Here is a 16,292-nt window from a genome sequence, read left to right as displayed (position 1 = left end):
ACCAGGTGAGCCAAACATTTATTGACACTCAGGCAGGACCCAGGACCTGCAGGTTTGTTACAGGATCACGTGCGGAGAAGGGAGGAGGGCAGGGAGGGCAGATGCTCCTGCAAAGGCTGCAGTGCAGGAGGACCGAGCATCAACCAGAGAAGGCAGCATGGGCTGTGGCATCCCCGGCAGAACGGACACCCAATACACTGCTTGGCCCACGGCTCTGGGCAGTAACACCAGGGAAGGTGTGCTCTCCATGGGGCAGTGCTGCAGCAGGAGGCAGGGCACAGGACTGCAGGGCTGTCCCCTCAGGAGCTTTCCTCACCACCCAGCAGAGCCTTACCCAGCGCTCATTTCTGCTGGGGACCCCAACCCACAGGAAAGCCAAAATACAGCCCTGGACAGCGGCACCAGTGTGGAGGCCCCCTCCCCTGCTCCCCACCAGTGCAGCCCCAGCTTCACCCATCACTGACCCTTCTCAGGGGCTGGGACCAGGACCTCAGCTCAGTCCCAGCCTGCCCAGCACTGGAAGCATCAGACCTGTCCCTGCTTGGCCACAGCTCCTCCTGGCTAGACGTTGGTTCTGTGGCGCATCAGCACCGGTGATCGGCTCCAACTGCCTCCATGACATTCTTGAACCCCTGCTCCCTAACCAGGGACAGCATGTGGCGGCTGGGTTGGCCTGGCACTGCGGCTCAGCCCCACAGTACCACTGCTCATGCACCAGCATGTGGCTGCCCAGGGGCTCCCTGGGGAGGTGGCCAGCCCCTCACTCACCTCAGCAGCTCCTCTAATTCCCGCTTCACTGTCCCCACCACCAGCGGCCCATGGTACACGAGCGCTGTGTACATCTGCACAAGCGAGGCTCCAGCGCGGATCTTCTCCAGGGCATCACGCCCACTGCTCACCCCACCCACCCCAATGATGGGCACCTGGCCTGTGGGCAGATGCAGGGTCAGGACAGCATGGGCAAAGCCAGCACGCACCCCCAAGCCCTGCTCTGCCCCTACCTCGGGTGAGGGAGTACATCTCCCTGATGGTCTGCGTGGAGAGCTCCCGCAGGGGCTTCCCGCTGAGGCCCCCAGGCTCTGTGCACTGCCTGCTCCGGAGGCTGCTGGGGCGGCTCACGGTGGTGTTGCTGACAATCAGCCCATCCACACCTAGCTGAGGGGGGCAGCAGCATGAGGACACAGCTGCCACGAGCAGCCCCCCACTCTCATCCCCCAGGCTGCCAGGCCCGGCCCCCCCCAGCAAGTGCCCCAGCAACGTGCCCAGGGACAAAGCAGCTGCCCCTCACTGCCTGGACCATCCCCAAGGTCTGGGTGATGCACACAGGCCCTCGCAGACTCAGAGCTACCCAGGACACCATCCCTATGGCAGCCAGAGCGCCGCGGGTCTGCCTGTCCTTTCAGAAAGGTGACTTGCCAGGAACACCATGGTCTTGCCCCTATGCTGTGTGAGGTGAGGCAGGAGGCACACCAGCCCAGCTCCTCGCCAGTCTCCCCTTCCCACCTCCTCACCTCACAGACAACACTAGCAACGTCCTGCTTGTTCTGCGCAGTGAGGTCAGGGGCAATCTTCACCAGCACAGCTGGCTTGCGCTCGCAGGGCAGCACGTCCCTCTCCACCAGCACCTGCAGGGGGATGCATGGGGGAACAGAGCAGCGCGTGGTGGGAGAACACGTCCTGCCCCAGACCGGGGAGACACGTGCACCCATTGCCACAAGGCAGCACAGGGACAGGCCCCGCTCTCCCTACATGGTGCTGCCAACGGGACGGACACACTACGGCACAGGGCCTGGGGCACAGGACCCGCACAGGACTGCAGCGACTCCCGATGCCACGGGGTGGGTGGCTCGCTGCCCCCTTGCAGGAGCAGAGCAGAGCACAACACCTCACTGCTCTCATGCCCTTTGCTGGAGTACAGAGCCCTGGTGAACCCCACACCAGCAGCTGATCAAGGGGCACCTCGGTGGCTCTGCCCACCACTCCAGGGAGCCACCACGCTCCTCCCTGCGCTGGGGCAAACCCACCGGCTGGAGCAGAGCAGGTGCTGCTGGGGGATGGGATGAATCCAGTGCTGCAGCTGTAGTCTGGGCTGGCTGTGAGGGTCACCCACCTTGGTCAGCAGGTCCCGCAGCTCAGTCTTGCCCTGCAGGTCCCGCAGCCCTGGGGTGTTTGGGCTGGACACATTCACAACCAGGTAGTCAGCCAAAGGGCCCAGCATCCGGACCCCAGCCACATAGTCAGCTGCAGCATCAGTAGAGCTCTTGTTCTTGCCCAGGTTGACTCCAAGGGGCATCCCCGCTGGAACACAGACACGGCTGAACCAGGGCAGCAGGACCAATCACCACCCAAGGGGCCAGAGCACCTGACAAGGGAGGCCCCAGGACCAGCTAAATGAAGATGGAGATATGCAGCCCACATGTTTCACGGGGGTGGGCCTGGGACTGTTCTGCAGCCACAGGAGCACCACCACAGTTGCCCTGGTCAGCACCTCCCAGCACCGCAGCCTCTAGCCTGGCCACCCAGCAGGGGCTGCCCTCGGAAACTGCCCAGCTGGGGCACTATTGGCTTTGGCTAGTCTCAGCAGACACATCCTGCCCAAACCAGCAAGCGGAGCCCTTATCACAGAGAAAATAGCGTGAGAAAGGTGCCTGGTCACAGTCCCAAGGGGAAGAGGCTACAGCCCCAAGAGAGTTCCTGCTGTCCAATTGCACCTCATTCCAGCCAGGGCCCTCCCATGCCTGGAGGTTAGTGTTACACACCTTTCCTAGCCTACAGCTACCCAGGAGACCCCCAAACCCACCCTGCAGGCCCCAAGAGCAAAGGCTTATAAGCTTGTCTCACCACTAGTGAGCCTGAGCTGTGTCTCCTGGCGGGCCCGCAGCCTCCGCTCCACTGCGACGTGGCCGTGGCTGTTGAACCCATACCTGCACCAGAACAGACAAGTTCAGGGCTTGTGTCCACAAGCCCTGAGCAGGACCCAGGAGAAACACAAGGGAGGTGTATGGTGTCTGCAGCTCCGCTCAGCACATCCAACCCAAGAGCCACCACAGCACAGACTACAGAGCTGGGACCACCCAAATAAAGGTGCTCCCTCTGGGTGGACAGCCTGCGGGACACCGCAGAGCAGCCACCATCAGATCCCACCTGTTAATGACCGCCTCGTCCTCCGCCAGCCGGAAGACCCTGGGTCTGGGGTTCCCCTCCTGGGGCTCGGGTGTGACAGTCCCTACTTCCACAAAGCCAAAGCCCATCTTGTACAGCCCATCCACGGCCTCGCCATGCTTGTCGAAGCCGGCCGCTAGGCCCACCGGGTTGCGGAACCGCTGCCCGAGGACTCGCACCTCCTGCGGGGCAGGGGCTAGGTCAGACATGGGCAGCCGGGAGGGTCAGAGCCCACCGACACCAGGAGCCACAGCCAGGGCCTCGCCCTGGCCCCCCCAGAAGCAGCTCCAGCCCCCTCCCCTCCATTCCCCCTGCCCCACAGGCTGCCCTTATTGGGTGCCTGCCCCGGGGGACCCACGGCTCCTGCCGGGACCATCTCCTGGACCCGGGGCTGCCCTGGGAGCCCTGCTGGGCACCTCAGCTGGCTGCCAGAGCTCATCGCTCCCCCGCGGACTGCCACAGCCCCCCCCCCCCCGGACCCTACGATGCCCCCACCGCCCCCCACGCCCTGGCCGCCCCCTCCGGCCACACACCCTCTCCCCCGCCCCGGTCCCCGAACCACCCCCTCGGCCACCCCAGCCCCGGCCTCCCCCCGCCACAGAGCCGTACCAGCACGGGGCCGTCGGGACGGGCAGGTGGCAGCAGCCCGAGGGCGGCGGCGCGCAGGGCCAGGCCGTGGGCGGCCTCGGGGGGGAGGACGCGGAGCGCGGGCATCGCCGCCGCGTAGAGCCGCTCGTCGCCCGCCGCCAGCGCCGAGCCCAGCAGCAGCCCGCAGCCTCCCAGCGCCGCAGCCAGCGCCCGCAGCCGCCCCTGCGGGAGGCCGTCAGCAGCGAGACCGCCCTGCCCGCCCCCCGTACCGGCACCCCGCCCCGGCACGGCATGGCACGGCAGCCCGTACCCCGCCCGCCCCCGGTACCGTCCCCGGCACCCCGCCTCGCCTGCATCCCATACCGGTCCCCCTCCTCATCCCATGCCGCCCCGTCCCCCGCCACGGCACTGCCTGCTCCAGCCCTAGCCGCCCCCGGCCAAGCCCGAGCCCCCGCGGACCCCGTCAGCACGCCCCGCCCGGCCGGCTCCTGGGTGCCCGGTCCCGTGTCCCGGTTCCTCCCGCCGCCCCCAGGACCCCCGGACCGCCGCAGGGCCCGCCGGCCGCTCACGCGCAGCGGCGCCGCCATCTGCTCAGCCCGACACGTGGCGGGATACTTCCCGGAGCTCGCCCCGATGATTGGCGGAGGCCGGGCTCTCCCAGCCAATAGGGGCGCGGCAGGACTCGGGGTGGGCGGGCGGATCGCAGGACGAACGGCAGGGGAGGGACCGCCGCGGGGATGGGACCTGGAGCGAGACCGCCCTGGCCCCGCCCCCGGACCGCTACGGGGAGGAGCCCGAACGGGACCCCGCCCCTGGGCGGCCCCGGCCCCGCCCCGCGCAGGCTCACGCCAGTCACCCCCTCGGGCTCCGGGGCTTTAGGTTCCGGGGCCCAGCCCCAACCGGGCGCCTGCGGCAGAAGGTCCCGTCGCTGTGCGACCCCCACGAGAAAGCATCCCACGGCCCACAGCAGCTCACAAGCCTAGACTTTATTAGGAACCAACCCGTAAGATACAAATCAGCCAAAAACTCCAAAGAAAAGTTGTGTGAAAGGGTTATATACAGGTACATCACAGAGGAGAGTGCAGGTCACCTCCAGCAGCACCCCCGCTCCCTGCACACAGCAGCAGCACCGGCTGCAGCTCTCAGGCCAGGCGTCTCCCATCCCCTTGCTCAGGGGTAAGCAAAGTTGCTGCCACATATCCCATCAGAGGCCCTTGACCTCAGCTCTCCATACACGTTAGCGCCCAGTGAGAAAGCAGCTGGTGCAGCCAGCGTGGCTCTGCCAGCCCTCTGCCCGGCCACCTCGCCGTCCCAGTGGGTTCAGGCGGAACACACCGCCCAAGAGGAAACCGTACAGTGCCACCCTCCTGCGAGCAGGGAACAGAGCCCCACACTGAGAAGCCAGCAAAGGCCACGGAGGCTCCCTGCGAGCCCAGAGAGGACATCAAGCAAACTGCACGCAGACAGGGCTGGACAGGGAGATGGCAGAAGTGCCAGCACACTGCACAGCCTCAAGGGCAATGCCACGTCTCCTCATGACTGTATTCCCTGCACCAATTAGTTAGAAGTCTTACCAAAGGGACTTAATCACCCTTACTGTACAGGCCATAGAGCAGGGAGGGGCAGTTTGTTGATGGTGCTGCCCTTGAGACCATCAGGGGAGAGGAGAAAGCCCCGTCCCATTCCAGCCTTCGCCTCTTCTCTGTGGGAGGGGGCACAGAGCCACCGTGGAGGCAGCCAGGCATGGCACCTAGAACACCAAGCACAGCTTTCCTGTAGAGCTACCCAGTCCGACAGGGCTGTTCCCTGCTCCAGTCTCAAAAGATTCCCCACGGTTCAGCTCCTGGAGCAACAAAGGTCGGGAAAGTGGCACCACCTGGTTTAAGTACAGCAGGAAGAGAGCTCAAAAAGAAGAGCGCATTCATTTGAGGTTAATACAGGAAACCAGTTTCAAGGGGAGTCTGTTTCAGAGAGAAGCAGCTGTCACAGCTCCTGCCCCTCATACTGGAGTTACAGCCCAGTCAGCTTTATGTTTTCTTCTTTAGCTCCTCAAATCTCCGAGAAAGATCATCAAAGTCAATGTCTTCAGAGGCAGAAGAGTTGGCGCCAGCAGATGCTGTCGGCAGTGTATCTGGCACGGATGGTAATTCAGGCAGCACAAAGTTATCAAAGGTATTAGGAGCTCCAGCTTTTGGTTTAGGAGAAGCTTCTGACTTGGGCCCAGGCCCTATTTAGAATAAGAGAAATACCATTTCACCTCATCATCATCACACTCTTACCAGGCCAAACAGAGCCACACAAAAGAAAGGTCATTCTACCAAAAAGGCAGTACACCAGTGTATTTTTCTGAACAGGACTCAGTGATCACGCACCTCCAACTGTGTGTAGACTCAATGGGGAAAAACACAACGTTTCAGGTTTATATGGCTGCAAGGGGCTGCTATCCTATGGCTGCACCAGACAGTAGAAGATCCCCTTCCACTGCCCACAGCCCAGCTGCTGGTGGGCTGAAGCTCCCACATGCCTATACTGGCTGGACTGCATCATGGGGATTCAAAAATCCCTGTTTCCTCCATTCCAGCACCTCCTAAAGACACACGCAGGTATCACATGCTGTCACCCAGCTGTCAGTCTGAAGCATACAGCCAGATCCAGTGCACCCATGGGCCTACCTTCTTCAGCACACACCACCAACACTCCCCAGAGGACTCCATTAGATCGTGAGAAATCCTTGCTGGAGCTGGCAAGCATCCACTTACTTTAAAAACCCTCTCCACCCTTATCAAGTGCTAGAGATAACAAGTGCTTTCAAAACACAGAGAGCAGAATCACACTCTACAAGGCAGGAGAATTTTTTTATGATCCAATTATGATGCATGAAGCATCTCGCAAGCCTTTAGGCAGATGGACCAGGGGATAACAGCTATCTCTACTACTCCTGCTCTGCTGTGTGCACCCTCAACACTGACATCAATATAAACCTATCTACCCTCTTAGTGCTTACTTCTTTCATTCTGTTGCTGCAGAACAATATTATTTATGCCATGTAAAAATATATTATCACTTACAGCTGTTGCTTTCTCATTTTATCCTGCAATGCCCTATACTTGGTCTGATGAGGCAGCTTAAGCTGGAGACCCAGTACTGACTACAAAGTCAGACTCCAGTTCTTGAGCTTCCCAGTGGAAGTCTGGCTTCTCCCCGTTTTGAGAGGATACTCTCCATCTCCATCAGAGTCCTCTCCAAACTCAAATCCTGCTCTCAAGATGTGTCAAGTTCTACACGTTGTTCCCTACATGGAAAGCTTCCTTCCAGGGACACTAGGATCCCAAGCTAACCACAGCCCCTAACCACCCTAGGTTTCCCAGACCTCTTGACATACTCACCAGCCACCGGCACAGAAGCATCCTTGTCAGCATTAGGCTCATCAATCTGAAAAAGACTCTAAGTTACTACAGCTCACTCTCCTACCAGGCACAGAATCACATATTTGTGTAGGCACTGCTAATGGGCAACAGCAGCCACACCCATGCAGAGCAATGCATACCCCACCCCTCCCCAAGAAGGCAGGCAACCCTGGCTTCCAGCGCACTCAAAAGAATCTGCCTCTCTTCCCAAGAAAAGGAGGCAGTGCTTCGACTTTCCTCTCCCTCTCTTATCAATCAAAGCTTCCCTGGCCATATTCTGGAACTGGATAAACAGAGCATATCCACTAGGAGATCTGAAATACTTATCAAGGGAGAAGACTGCCCTCTTCATCCACGTAATCACAGCTACTGCTTCCTTTCTTTCATAAACAATAGATAGGTCCTTGTAACCAGCAGCAAGGTACTAAATGACCCCATCTCAGGTCTTGGTCCACTTGGGACAAAGGCACAGAGCATGGTCAGTTCTGCTGGTGTAACTCCTCATTCCCTGTGGGCTGCAGTGACATCTATCCTCAACCAGCTAACAACTGCTGCATCTGTGCCTGCATCTCCTGGACTCAAACGCTGCTGTGCAGCTAGTACAAGGTGTTAGCACATGCAGGTGCTTGGCGATGCTCATCCCTACACAGGAAACTGCCAAAACTAGAAGCATGTCGCTGAAAGCAAAATGGGAGGCATGATCATGAACTGCAGCAACAAACACATAGACAAGCATGGAAAGAGAAGACTCCAGCCTCTCCTCCGTTGTCCCCAAGGACTGAGAAAAGTCTGAGAAAGGAAAAGTGTTTAAACATACATCATTTGGGTCAGCCAAAACCATCATCCAGGCTAACTATGAATTAGTTCAAAAGCTGTAATTTAACAGACTGAAGGTGATAAACCCTTCACATTGCAAAAAACAGAATTTGTGGACTCTACCTGTTAAGCGTTTATCACCATTTTAGCACCACAGTAAAATAAATCTTGGCTTTCCTTTGCAGCACAGCTGAATGAGGAACTTCTCCTCACAAGTCATTCTCCCATCACATGCACTCCGTGATTCACCACACCCATAAGCAATGCCAAGCACCATCCCAAAAGCTCCAAAGGTTGACAGCAGTGTGTTTAATGAACATTTGCCTTTGCTGTGGCTACCACTGCACTCTTTGTGGTTCCCTCTGCTGCCTACAATGGTGATTCAGCTCAGGCACTTACAGACTCATATGTTGGTGGGGCTGCTGGAATTGGTGGTGGATGGATGTTAGTGAAAGGCTGGTAGGTCCCCACTGGCAGGCCATTGAAGTTCTCCTGTACAGAGAGATTAGAGTCATGCACCAGACTACTTACCTGAGAGCGACCATGGGACACAATACACCTACAGCTGCTATGGGAGTCAGAGAAAGTAGTAGTCTAAGATAAATGCAGGGAAGTATCCAACCTGATACAGTTTATACTTACTAGGAAAAGATTCTCAAGTCAGATGTAGTCACCTGCAGCAATCAGACCCAGCAAACAGGACTATGGGTTATTCTAAAGAACCAGCATGACTAAACACTTCATCTTTCAAGGCATTAGAAGTACCAGGACAAAAAGGGTAATACCCTGCAATAAGCACACCTGAGCCATTTCTCCTGAGTGCAGTATAACAAAACAGGAAGGAGGTCTCTGGCTCACTCGAGGCTTTGTATTACCCTTACTTGTAACACAACAGTGCTTCAAAGACCTAGACTTGGCACAAGTCCTCAACGTATTTATGCCTGGGCCAACAGCCGGCTGATGATACTTGACCCAGATTTTCCACAAAAAACACTGCAGCATTGCTGGGACCATATTAAGATTCCAAGTCAACCCACTGTTCTACCACTCTCCAGTCTACAGAGACATCCTGTAAATGACTGAATTCAGAGAAGAGTGCTCTTTTCAGCTCCCACCTTCCACCCTCACAACAAATCATCTGCAAGAGCCATTGGCCTAGTCCCCTTCCCTTGCAGGTCTGAAGGCAGTGTGCTTCCACGTTTTTCTGTGCTGTTCCCACCCCGCAAAACTCACCTGATTTCCTTGACTGAATCTTGGCACGCTACCAGCCTACCAACTTCAAAGCACAGCTTCAACCCCTGGCCAAAAGCCTTGCAGTCAGAAGACTGCCTCAGGAGTTAAGTCTGGACTCCTCTGTTCCCTGAAGGCAAAGAGGGCTGGCTGGAGAACAGGGGTAAGAACCTCCACAGTCAAGAAACAACATGAAGCTTCAGCTGAACTGCCAACAGTTTCCATCCCATGCAGTCTCACACCAACACAATGGCCTTCTGACACATCAAGCTACCAGGTACAGACACTTCCCAGTCAGCAGGCACAGGGCTAAGCACCACAATCGGAGTCTTCCACAGAAAGAAGGAATGTTCAGAGCAAAGGCACTTACCGGTCCCTTTGGAGGCGGATAGGAGAAGGGCGGATTTGGCGTTGGCATGGGCATAGGCATCATCACTGGCATGGGTACTATTCCATCATGACCAATCAGTGGGGCTGTAAATCCACCACCTCCTCCCCCTCCATGGCCACCCTTCTTCACATCATCTGTGAATCCCACATCAATTAGATCTGCCTCTCCACCTGCAGGGGCTTCAGCCTGGAGAGGGTGGAAGAATTCTGCTCATCAACACATCTCTATTCTGATCACAGCCCTCTGAAGAGCATTAGATGCAGCATTTGTCACTGGACAAGATGGGACAACACAACAAGGACACAACACAACAAGGACAGAACAGACAGCAGCTACACAGTGATATTAATGGGAATCAAAGGCAACCTGACTACAGCATGACTAACTACAGCCACATGCCATAGGGCTGTGGGAAGGAGCAGGGATCGTGCTATGCTAGGGCTGTCTAGAAGTTACCAAAGCACAACTACCACCCAGTTCGCTGCAATGCCACAGCCCTGTGTTCTGAAAGCCTGCACAGCACTAACAGGACATTTCAGCCACTGGAACACAGAAGGGAGCTCCAGACTTGCAGGTGCCTCACTCACCATCACCACTGAGTCAGGCTCATAGGGCACATTGTAGTTCTTGGCAATCTCAATGAGGTATCTCTCCACCAGAATCTTGGGCGGTGCCTCCACGCTCAGCTTGTGCATCAGCTGGAACACAAGGGTGCAGAAACACTCAGCGGGACCGGGGCAGTGCAGCACAGCAGAGCGCTATGCCAGCCAGGGCTACCTGCTGCAGGGAGCACAGTGCAGCCTTGGGGAGGCCCTTCCTCCCAGTATGGCACTGCTGCAGAGGACACTGCTGGCAACCACAGGCCACGGCTCCATGGGCTCTGCTCCTCTCCATTCACAGCCAGCACAGCAGGGCCCCACCTGCCAGGGACCTTGGCACTACGCTTCCATGCTCCAATGCAGGCAGGCCCCTAGCAGCACAGCTGGCCCACCCTACTCTGCAGTGAGCCACAGGCATCAGCCACTAGCCACAGGAAAAAGGGGCAGAAAGCCACAGCAGGCACCTCTGTTCTGCCAGCTCCAGCTGGCTGCAGCTGTTCCACCAGTTTATTACCCTGTCATTGACTGTCCCAATCTGGTTTGTCCGGCACAGCTTCCCATACTCCTTGCTGTACTTGGCACACAGCTGGTCAGCAACCTGCAGCAGGAAAGAAACTCTGGGAATGTGCACACCTTTGCTTTCCCCCACCACACACTGCACATCTGCTGTAGCCCCTAGAGCCGCCCACTCCCTCCTCCCCAGGTCGCCCTCATTTCTGCCACTGAGTGCCCCAGCTGAGCAGCCTTAGCCATCCCTGATGCTCCTGGGACACCTATAATGGGATGTCCATCGGCAGAGCCCATAAAAACAAGTCCTCTGTCTTAAATGACACAGAGTCCCAGACAAAGGCTTCCACCAGTTTCTGGCAGCGTCACCCCCACCCTGCATACTTAACACTCCTCAAACAACCCTACTCACAATCTTCAGCTCAGCCACTTCCGACTGGAGTCGTGGTGCAGCCCAAATCAGCGTAGACACTGCTTCTGCCAGGCCAGAGTCCAGCTCCCTAAGGGCAACAGAAGACAATCCTAACTCCACACCAAGCACCTAGTCTTTGCTGTCCTCAATCTGCTTAGGCTGAAAGTCCCCATCCTCCATGCTGGGCTCGAGAGTCTTCCCTGACTGGGGAAGAAAAGGTCTCTGGAGGCCCTAGGACACCGAGACAAACACAGGTGCCCTTCTGTACCCCAGGCCTGCCCCCAGCAGTACCCCTCCCTGAGCCCAGGGGGCCTGGACCCTCTCCCACAGCATACCCTCTAGGCCAGAGCTTACTTCATGGACTGAATCAAGCCAAAGCGGGCTAGCAGCAGATCGCAGTACAGCTCCAGGATCTCCATGGCCTCCACAAGGTAATCTTCACGGATGATGTGCTCCACACGAATCCTGGCACGCTCATCTTTTCCGGCTGCCAGATAATCTGCAATCTCCTTCCTTGCCTTCTGGGCCAACTCAGCTACAGCACATATGCCCAAGGCCAGTCACTGTGCTGGCAAGGGCTGCTGCCTCTGTACCCACCCACAGTCCCTACCACACACAAAGCCATTACAAGCTTTCCTCTCTCCTTCAACGAGCCTCTGCAGGGCAAGACACTCAGCCATGGCTTGGCAGAGTCCTTGTGTCTAGGTCCTAGCACACTAACTCACAGAAGAAAGGAGAGTGGGCTTTTAGCTGCTAGAAACACTCCTACACCTTCGATTTCCCCAGAGAGTCAATCAGAACCATGGATCTTATCTGTGTCTGGGCAGGGCAGGACAGCACAAGTGGGGAGAGCCTCCCACAGCACCCAGGAAGTTCCCTGCTATGCTGTGAGCACATGAGGCCTGAGAAAGGCCCCCCAGGGCAAAATGGCATGTCCCTCCACACCATGCACCACATAGATTGCATCCCAATACCTGCCAGGAAGGTGGACAGAGGCCACGTTGCGGCCAGCCTGCTCCTCCAGGTACTCACACACTGGGGCAGACTGCAAGGCCTAGGTCCCTCAGGGAAGTGCAAAAGGCTACTCCATACTCAGCCCATGAAAGTACCCTGACTCCAGAAAAATCTCCTCAAGTCTCCTGAGCCCCAAAAGTATCTTGGGTCACACCTGCCCCCTCAAATACTCACTCTTCTTTTTCTCCAGCAGTTTGAGGCGATTGATGACAAGGCGCAGGTTGACTCGCAAGCGCTCAGCCTTGAACCCAGAGCCCAACATGATAAATGCTTTCTGTGGGAGAAGAGGGGAAGGTCATTGGAACCAAGAGCTGTTGGTCAGAAGGACACCAGTCACTGTTTTACTTGGTGGGGGGTGTCGTGGTTTAACCCCAGCCAGCAACTAAGCACCACGCAGCCGCTCACTCACTCCCCCCCCATCCAGTGGGATGGGGGAGAAAATCAGGAAAAGAAGTAAAACTCCTGGGTTGAGATAAGAACGATTTAATAGAACAGAAAAGAAGAAACTAATAATGATAATGATAACACTAATAAAATGACAACAGTAGTAATAAAAGGATTGAAATGTACAAATGACGCGCAGGGCAATTGCTCACCACCCGCCGACCGACACCCAGCCAGTCCCTGAGCCGCGATTCCCCACCCCCCCTTCCCAGCTCCTAAACTAGATGGGACGTCACATGGTATGGAATACACTGTTGGCCAGTTTGGGTCAGGTGCCCTGGCTGGGCATGAGAAGCTGAAAAATCCTTGACTATAGTCTAAACACTACTGAGCAACAACTGAAAACATCAGTGTTATCAACATTCTTCACATACTGAACTCAAAACATAGCACTGTACCAGCTACTAGGAAGACAGTTAACTCTATCCCAGCTGAAACCAGGACGGGGGAAAGCCAAACAAATTCTCCAAACAAAGAGGCACAGGCCTGCTATTCCTGCATCTGGTTATTTACAAATGACTGGACCTACTCATGATTCCCTTTCCCACTTTACAACGCTGCACCTAACCAAGGCCAACAGGGAACAGAACCTTCCTGGATATTCCCATTCTGTCAGACTGAATCTTGACCCCAGAAACAGTTGTAAGATGATAAAAAGCTGGGGCTACTCCATAAATAGGAACAGGGTTAGAAAACATATCCTAAAACAAGAAGTTAAAGGCCTGGGTCTATTTAACCTAGATAAGTAACACTAGCCACTGATGTGAATACCGCAGGACAGTAAAGTTTTAAGAATGTTAGACAAACATCTGCCAGCAGCGGTCTAGGAAAATGTGATTGTGCCTCAATTCAGTAAGCTGAGCTTACCGAGGTGGTATTTTGAGGTTCTATTCAGTCCTAGATTTCTAAGACGCCCAAGTGGAAAAAACCCTCAGATTTCCCAAAAAACAGCATAGCTACTAGAAGACATGCTTTCATTCCCTTACTTCAAAAGGTGATGGAAGTGAACCAATGCCTCAAGATACTGTCTGCAACAACTATCACACAGTCAAATCCTCTCTCTCTCTCTCTGTTACTTCATTGATAAAACCACATTTTTAAAGAAACATGAAAGTCAACTGCAAGAACCAAGCCAGCTTCTGTCCTATTAATACGCAAGTTGTAAAACAGCTGTATAATTAATCCAAGGACATAAAAACTAAGATTGTAACAGTCCTGTCATCAGAAGGAAAAAGTTGGCATTCCATATTCCCCACACTCTTCCTGCTTACTGAACACATGCTCTGGCACTTCTCCAGTCTCTCATGAGTCAGTTCAACTCATTGGTCCCACAGAAAACTAACTCAGAAGTTTTATTATGCCAAGAACTATTCATCAAAAAACGCTTCCTTAAGAGCTATCACATAGAAAGACCTTGGCTTGTACCAGAAGGACACATTGGTGCAGACTTTTGGATAGTGATAGCATTTTGCACATAACAAGTGGTTTACATAGGATTTATTACTATCTACAGTACATCCAGTTTATTTAACTGGTCTATTCAAGTTATTTCAATGATGCACAGAACCAACCAAGCTCAAAAAACATTGCTACAGAAATATATATGCATGTGTATTGGGTTTGCGTGACAAGGTTTTGGTAGTGGGGGTGGGCTACAGGGGTCACTTCTGTAAGAAGCTGCTAGAAGCTTCCCCTATGTCCAATGGAGCCAATGCCAGCTGGCTCCAAGATGGACCCACCACTGGCCAAGGCAGAGCCTATCACTGATGGTGGTAGCACCTCTGTGAAAACATATTCAAGAAGGGGGGGGGGGAATAACCGGGCACCAGAAACTCCAGCTGGAGAGAGGAGTGAGAATATATGAAAGAAACAACCCTGCAGACCCCAAGGTCAGTGAAGAAGGAGCAGGAGGAGGTGCTCCAGGTGCCAGAGCAGAGATTCCCCTGCAGCCCACAGTGAAGACCATGGTGAGGCAGGCTGTCCCCTTGCAGCCCATGGAGGTCCACAGTGGAGCAGATATCCACCTGCAGCCCATGGAGGACCCCATGCCAGAACAGGGGGATGCCTGAAGGAGGCTGTGACCCCGTGGGAAGCCTGAGCAGGCTCCTGGCAGGACCTGTGGCCCTGTGGAGAGAGGAGCCCACGATGGAGCAGGTTTGCTGGCAGGACTTGTGACCCCACGGGGGACCCAAGCTGGAGCAGTCTGTGCCTGAAGAACTGTAGCCTGTGGAAGGGACCCATGCTGGAGCAGTTCGTGAAGGACTATCTCCCGTGGGAGGGACCCCATGCTGGAGCAGAGGAAGAGTGAGGAGACCTCCCCCTGAGAAGGCAGGAGCTGCAGAGACAACATGTGATGAACTGACCCCAACCCCCATCCCCCTGTGCCACTGGGGCAGAGGAGGTAGAGGATTTGGGATTGAAGCTGTGCCCAGGAAGAAGGGAGGGGTGGGGGGAAAGTGTTTTAAGATTTGGTTTTATTTCTCATTACCCTACTCTGGTTTGATTGGTAATAAATTAAGTTTATTTTCCCCCAGTCAAGTCTGTTTTGCCCATGATGGCAATTAGGGAGTGATCTCTCCCTGTTCTTATCTTGACTCATGAGCCTTTTTGTTATATTTTCTCTCCCCTGTCCAGCTGTGGGGGTGAGTGACAGAGCGGCTTTGGTGGGCACCTGGTATCCAGCCAGGGTCAACCCACCACAGCATGATGTAAGTCTGATGCCATAAAAAATAAGTTTTGCTCTTCTGTAACTGGAACATACTCCTACAACATTAAAATAACTTCACAGTGCTGCAAGAAACAGTTTCAGAACAAGTTGCAACGTCTCTGTAGAAATACCTATTAAATAACTATTCTGACTAACAACCTGTTTTAACAGATTAATTCAAAATACAGCCATTAAGTAGCAGCCGGCTCACCAGCCACTCTTTTGCAACCATCCTGCTGTCGTTCCAAAAAGTTTTGTTGCCCCGACTCTCCCGCATAAGCCTCTCAGCCACGCTGCTGCAGGAACACTGACCCAGTTCTTCCTTTCTTGTACCTTGCCTTCCCATCCCTTCCTGTTGACGGGATGCTACTCTGACCAGACCGAAATTAACCTTTACTCGTACAGCAATTAGCCTGTTGCTGGGTCGGTTTCCAAGGGCATTGGCCAGCCGGCGAGACTCACCCCGTAGCTGCCCAACGGCCAGGGCTAGTTCAGAGAAGTGCGCAGGCAGCGCAGGAGGTCCTGGGTTAACCGGAGCAGCTGCACGCCGACGGGTCTGCAGCGGAGAGATCCCTCTCCCTCTCTGCTGCGGTCCCCAGCGAGGCGGCGCCGAGGGAACGTCCCACCGCGCGGACGGGGCAGGCCCCGGACCTGCCCTCAGCCCCACCAGCCGGCACTTGGGGCAAGGCATCCGCCTCACTACCAGCACCCTCTCGGCCACCGAGCGCGCCCCACCGCCCCCAGCTCGGCCGCCCCAGCCCCACTCACCAGCCACCCTTCCGCGCAGGCTTCAGGCACGCAAAATGGCGGGCCTCCTTCCGCACCACCTCACCGCGTGCGGAGGGATCTACGGCGCCGACACTCCCCACCCATTACCCGGGGCACGACCGAGCTCGCTGCGGCAGCTACGGCGGCAAGGCCGCAATACATGCCGGCCGCACGGGCGCGGCGGCGTCCCGGGAAAGAAGCGGCAGCGGCCCAAGCGAGGAGAGCGGCGCCGAGGGACTAAATGACC

General features: G+C 55.8%; 2 protein-coding genes across 3 annotated transcripts; both read right to left on the bottom strand.

The window, feature by feature from the left end:
- Position 1: 1 nt before the first annotated feature.
- On the bottom strand, positions 2 to 4,449 carry DHODH (dihydroorotate dehydrogenase (quinone)). Its single transcript, XM_069793174.1, has 9 exons — positions 4,320 to 4,449; positions 3,772 to 3,972; positions 3,145 to 3,344; positions 2,842 to 2,924; positions 2,111 to 2,298; positions 1,512 to 1,625; positions 1,002 to 1,155; positions 769 to 928; positions 2 to 639 (listed from the first exon to the last, which is right to left on the bottom strand). Exons 1-9 carry the CDS (start codon positions 4,335 to 4,337, stop codon positions 585 to 587), a joined length of 1,173 nt encoding a protein of 390 aa, XP_069649275.1. The 5' UTR covers positions 4,338 to 4,449; the 3' UTR covers positions 2 to 584.
- Positions 4,450 to 4,721: 272 nt separating this feature from the next.
- IST1 (IST1 factor associated with ESCRT-III) lies at positions 4,722 to 16,217 on the bottom strand. 2 transcript variants are annotated; one of them, XM_069793170.1, is made up of 10 exons: positions 16,046 to 16,217; positions 12,301 to 12,400; positions 11,467 to 11,647; positions 11,113 to 11,200; positions 10,708 to 10,791; positions 10,182 to 10,292; positions 9,574 to 9,780; positions 8,373 to 8,465; positions 7,137 to 7,182; positions 4,722 to 5,977 (listed from the first exon to the last, which is right to left on the bottom strand). In XM_069793170.1, exons 2-10 carry the CDS (start codon positions 12,386 to 12,388, stop codon positions 5,778 to 5,780), a joined length of 1,098 nt encoding a protein of 365 aa, XP_069649271.1. In that variant the 5' UTR covers positions 12,389 to 12,400; positions 16,046 to 16,217; the 3' UTR covers positions 4,722 to 5,777. The 2 variants fall into 2 exon arrangements, with proteins under 2 accessions (XP_069649271.1, XP_069649272.1); XM_069793171.1 differs by lacking the exon at positions 11,467 to 11,647 and having other exon boundaries at positions 16,046 to 16,099.
- Between the last annotated feature and the right edge of the window lie 75 nt (positions 16,218 to 16,292).

This window comes from Haliaeetus albicilla, chromosome 10, assembly GCF_947461875.1.
Source record: "Haliaeetus albicilla chromosome 10, bHalAlb1.1, whole genome shotgun sequence".
Taxonomy (NCBI): domain Eukaryota; kingdom Metazoa; phylum Chordata; class Aves; order Accipitriformes; family Accipitridae; genus Haliaeetus; species Haliaeetus albicilla.
This window is presented reverse-complemented; position numbering and strand designations above follow the sequence as displayed.